This window comes from Zingiber officinale, chromosome 11B (assembly GCF_018446385.1).
Source record: "Zingiber officinale cultivar Zhangliang chromosome 11B, Zo_v1.1, whole genome shotgun sequence".
NCBI lineage: Eukaryota > Viridiplantae > Streptophyta > Magnoliopsida > Zingiberales > Zingiberaceae > Zingiber > Zingiber officinale.
Genome location: NC_056007.1, coordinates 24132776 through 24137314, shown reverse-complemented (window position 1 = coordinate 24137314; position 4539 = coordinate 24132776). Strand labels below are relative to the sequence as shown.

At 36.0% G+C, this 4539-nt stretch overlaps 1 protein-coding gene across 1 annotated transcript; it reads right to left on the bottom strand.

Annotated features, from left to right (window-relative positions):
- Positions 1-2561: 2561 nt before the first annotated feature.
- On the bottom strand, positions 2562-3206 carry LOC122033841. Its single transcript, XM_042593003.1, has 2 exons — positions 3091-3206; positions 2562-2895 (listed from the first exon to the last, which is right to left on the bottom strand). Exons 1-2 carry the CDS (start codon positions 3204-3206, stop codon positions 2562-2564), a joined length of 450 nt encoding a protein of 149 aa, XP_042448937.1.
- Between the last annotated feature and the right edge of the window lie 1333 nt (positions 3207-4539).

The window sequence follows — 4539 nt, the reverse complement described above, 5'->3', positions numbered from 1 at the left end:
GTCATGTGACAAGGTATCCTGTTATCAGACATCTTAGGAATTACTTCCATTTAGTAGCATAGGATATGGATTAAGATAGCATTCTGGCTTGACCTCCGTGGGGAAGTACCGGTAATGAATCTAACTTCCTACAAGTGTATAGGAATAGAGGATGGGCAATAGGTGATCCATGATATACTGATTAGCATCACAATGTAACTGAACCCCTAGAACATTTCTCCAAACCAAGTTTTTCAACACTCTTTCTCTCTCTTTCTCTCTCTTTCTATTACTTACTTCCCCTTACATTTATGATTGTGATCTTTAACCTTTTAATAGTTTAGCTAGTTTGATGTGCTTCGATTCTAGTGCTTATATCTAATCCTGGTGGAATTGATAGTTTTATTGCTTGATGACCCCCGTGTATACTTGCTAACTCACATCAAGTTTTTGGCGAAGTTGTCGGGAACTATGCATATAACTTTAACTGATAAACACTTGAGTTAGTCTAAACTCATTTTCTTTCATATTTTATTGATATTTCTACAATTCTGTTTTTGTAGATATATATTGTATTTGCTTACTTTTATTTCTACAATTTCCTTATTGCAATTTAAATTTTCCATTTGTTATTAGTTTAAAGTTCAGTTTTTCCTTTCCTTAATTTCTACATTTTCTTTCTTGCTCTTAATTCTACATTTTTATTTTTTCTCATAATTGTTTTTAGATATTCATAAGCACTAACATGTCAAGCAGACCTTTAAGAGAATTTTCTACACTCATTTATGAAAGATTTATGTCTCTCATTGTGTAACCTCATATTGAAGCAAAAAGTTTTCAACTTGACCCAGAGTTAATTATCATGAGACAAGGTCACAAATTTGGAAGAGAGATATCGAAAAACCCATATCTACACCTTGAGACATTCTTAGAACTTTGTAACATGGTGAACTATGAGGGAGTCTGAATGGATGTCATTTGGTTGATAGCATTTACTTTCAATATCAAGGATAAAGCAAGGACATGATTTTATTCTCTCCATCCTCAAAGCATTACAAGTTGGGAACAATTGGAGCAATAATTTTTGAATTATATTTTCCCTCCAAGTAGAATAGTTTACATGAGGAATTAATCACAAACTTTACTCAAGCAGATGGACAATCACTATTTAAAGCATGGAATAGATTCAAAAGTTTATTAAGACAATTTTCCCACCATGGTTTGAAAAAATGGCTAACTCTACATATATTCTATAGGGGAATTTCTTTCTCAGATAAGTGTTTATTGGATTCATCAACTAGAGGTTCTTTTATGAGCAAAAGTTTGGACAAAGCATATACATTAATTGATCAAGTGACATTAAACTTTCACAAATGGTCAAACAAAAGTTGGATGGAATCTCCCTCGATAATTCTAGAAGTGCAAGCCATTAATGTAATTGAGAAAGTCAAACTAGATTTAGTGTGACCATCCATGTTTATTGAAAAGTGTACTGAAAATAGCAACAAATCACTAAACGAGGGTTCAAACCATTAGAGGCTAAGTTAGAGATAATGACTTCCAAATGGTTTAATCAAGACCCTCCTCCAACACAACCAAAGTCTTGTGAACATTGTAATAATTATAAGCTAAGAAGTGGCTTGAATAGCAATGAACTTCAGAAAAAAGATGGGCATGGATATGAGGAAAGGAACTCAAGAAAACCATAAAGACTCATTGTTATGCTACTGCAAGTGCATGATTGTTGTCAAGTAATAAAATATCGATCCCATGAGGAATGGTTATAAGCATTAGAGATCTCTCATGAAGAATTAGCTAAACAATTGTTGGTTGCAAGTTACAGCCTAAGTAAAGAGAAGTAAGACTGAGAAGAGGAAAGAGAGATAAACTTTATTTAGAAAATGTTCTAGGAGTTCGGTTTCATTGTGATATTTATCAATGTATCATGATTCACCAATTGCCTATCCTCAATTTACATGCATTCGTAGGAAGTTAGATTCATTACCGGCTCTCCCATGCAGTGGTCAAGTTGGCATGATATTTAGATCAATATCCCTTATTATTGAATAGGAACAATTTCTATGAAGTCCAGTAACACACTACAAGAAAAACCCTCATAGACATCGATTTTCCACCGCTATCTATTACATTTTGGATCGATGTCTATGAAGGCGATGTAAAAGGTCTGCCATTTTAGACATCGCGTTATAACTAGTGTAGTATCACTTAACGACACCGGTTTTCGAATCGATTATTAACCGGTGTAGTATCACTTAATGACACTGTTTCATCAACGGTGTAAAACCGATGTAATATTATATGTTAATAACACCAGTTTTGGCAGCGGTATAAGACCGATGTAATATTAGTTAATGACACCAGTTTTGCAGCGGTGGAAAACCGATGTAATATCAGTATTGTTTAACGACACACATTCGATTTTCGAAATAGTGAAAAATCGATAATATACAAACAAATCAATATCTATATAACCAACACATAAATATTATTTTTACAACATAAAAAGATAATAGATATTGTACACATTAAGTCTGTATCCATAAATTACACAAATATTCTTCTTACATCAAGTAAGAAGCCCTTTTATTCAACTGTTCGACATCCATCTCTTTGCTTGATTTCTTCTTCCTCATGGAGGTCACCTTCTTTATCCTTTTCTTTATGTCAACTGCAGTTGCATCTGCCACTTCAGCTTCAATGTCTCCTTTCTCCAGATTTTGATCATGCTCCTCCTGTTCCTTTGATGATTTTTCTTTCTTAGATTTCTTCTTCTTTAAGATTCTGTTCTCTAAAGGAGCACCAACACTTTCTTTCTTCTCCCCTTCACTACTTTGCTCCAGTTGCTTCTTGTTTGCATAACAAGGATAAACAAATTCAACACACATTAAACAGTCGCTTCATATGTATGAAGCAACTCAAGTGAATTAAAATATACTATCTATCAAAAATAAACTAATTATGTGAAAGAAGACATTACCAGCTATCTCATTTTATGCAGTATTACTATCTTTATTTGCAATGCCCATTTCATGTAGAAGTGCATCCAGCTCTGCCATTTCCTTTTTCTTAAGCTACTTCTTTGACAGTTGCCTTTCAGCATCTTTGGGTGGTGCTAAAATAGGAGCAGGTTTCTCAATGGTTGGTTGTTTCCTAATAGCCTCTGGTTCATTTTCAGGTTCCTCAACATCTGTTAGTGCGGGAAGCATCCGACGATCGAACCTGAGTTTTGATAATGGCAAAGGATTCAAAGTTAAGTCTTGTTGTTATCTAATATGTTGAATGAGTGTTTCAGGAAAGTCCTAACTGCGGTTAGGCAGGTGAAAACCCTAGGGGGTGGTAACCCTAGGTCCTAGGGGGCGGTAACCCTAGGTGGAGAAAAGTCCTAGCTACGGTTAGGCAAAGGGAAAACCCTAGGGGGTGGTAACACTAGGTCATAGGGGGTGGTAACCCTATGCGGAAAGTCTTGGCAGGTCGATGGCTTCAGGCAAAAGTCCTAGGGGGTGGTAACCCTAGGTGGAAAGTCCGGGTGTCGCCAACCAGGTGAAAGACTGGACTAGCCGGGAAGCGGATGTCCAGCAGAAAGTCCGGAAGCATCGAGTGCTGAGCAAAAGTCGAGTCGATCTGGAGGATCGCACTGGCAACAGGTAAATCTCATGAGTGGAGTAGGTGAGGACGCGTTCCCCGTAGAGGGAACAGTAGGCGTCGGGTCGACCTAGGGTTTCCGGTTGGAAACCCGAAGTCAGGCTAGGATAGTCCGGAGACTATCATTATCACTTCTATTATGCTTTATGTGCTAACTTTGTGCTGCAGGGTATATTTGGGATTAATGTATCTTGCAGGGACCAAAGTGCAAAGATTAACCTCGGATGTGTTAGAGTGTATACTAAAAGCCTAGCTTTTGGTATAAACATTTATCTAGAAATAAGAATCACATTGGTCAAATATCTACATTTATGATAAATGTAGTTGTTCAATTAATTTATATTGTAGATAACATGGTGTGTGGTGTCACACACAGAGGATCATGTTATCAGTACCTTATAAATTATAAACAGTAACTCACGACCATAATGGAAAGGAACAAACCATTGGAAGGTCGTAGTATAATTAGATATTAGTTTATCATAACTATATAATTACACTAGTACACTTAGAGTGTATTGAGTAGGACCATTTGAGGTCGTTTCTTTTATACTGGCTTTATAAAGAAACAAAGACCTCGATTATTATGGAAGTGTGTACTCTTAATCCTAATATAATAACAAGCACATATATTTGATATTTATTTCTTTAATTTATCAATGGGTGAGATTTAGTTCGATAAATCAATAAGCCCGATAAGTTGGGAAATGATATCACTTATAGTGTGTGTTGTTGATTATAGAAGGAAGCTGTGTCCTAGAGATACTAGGTTGATAATGTCCCCAAGAGGAGCTCATAAGGATTGTCATGTTAAACCCTGCAGGTGGACTTAGTCCGACATGATAATAAGGTTGAGTGGTACTACTCTTGGACTAAGATATTAATTAAATGAGTTGT

Coding starts and splice junctions, on each gene's coding strand:
- LOC122033841 (XM_042593003.1), bottom strand. CDS start 3,206: ATGCTTCCCGCACTAACAGATGTTGAGGAACCTGAAAATGAACCAGAG. Junction 2,896..3,090: donor CCACCCAAAGATGCTGAAAG/GCAACTGTCAAA, acceptor ATACATATGAAG/CGACTGTTTAATGTGTGTTG.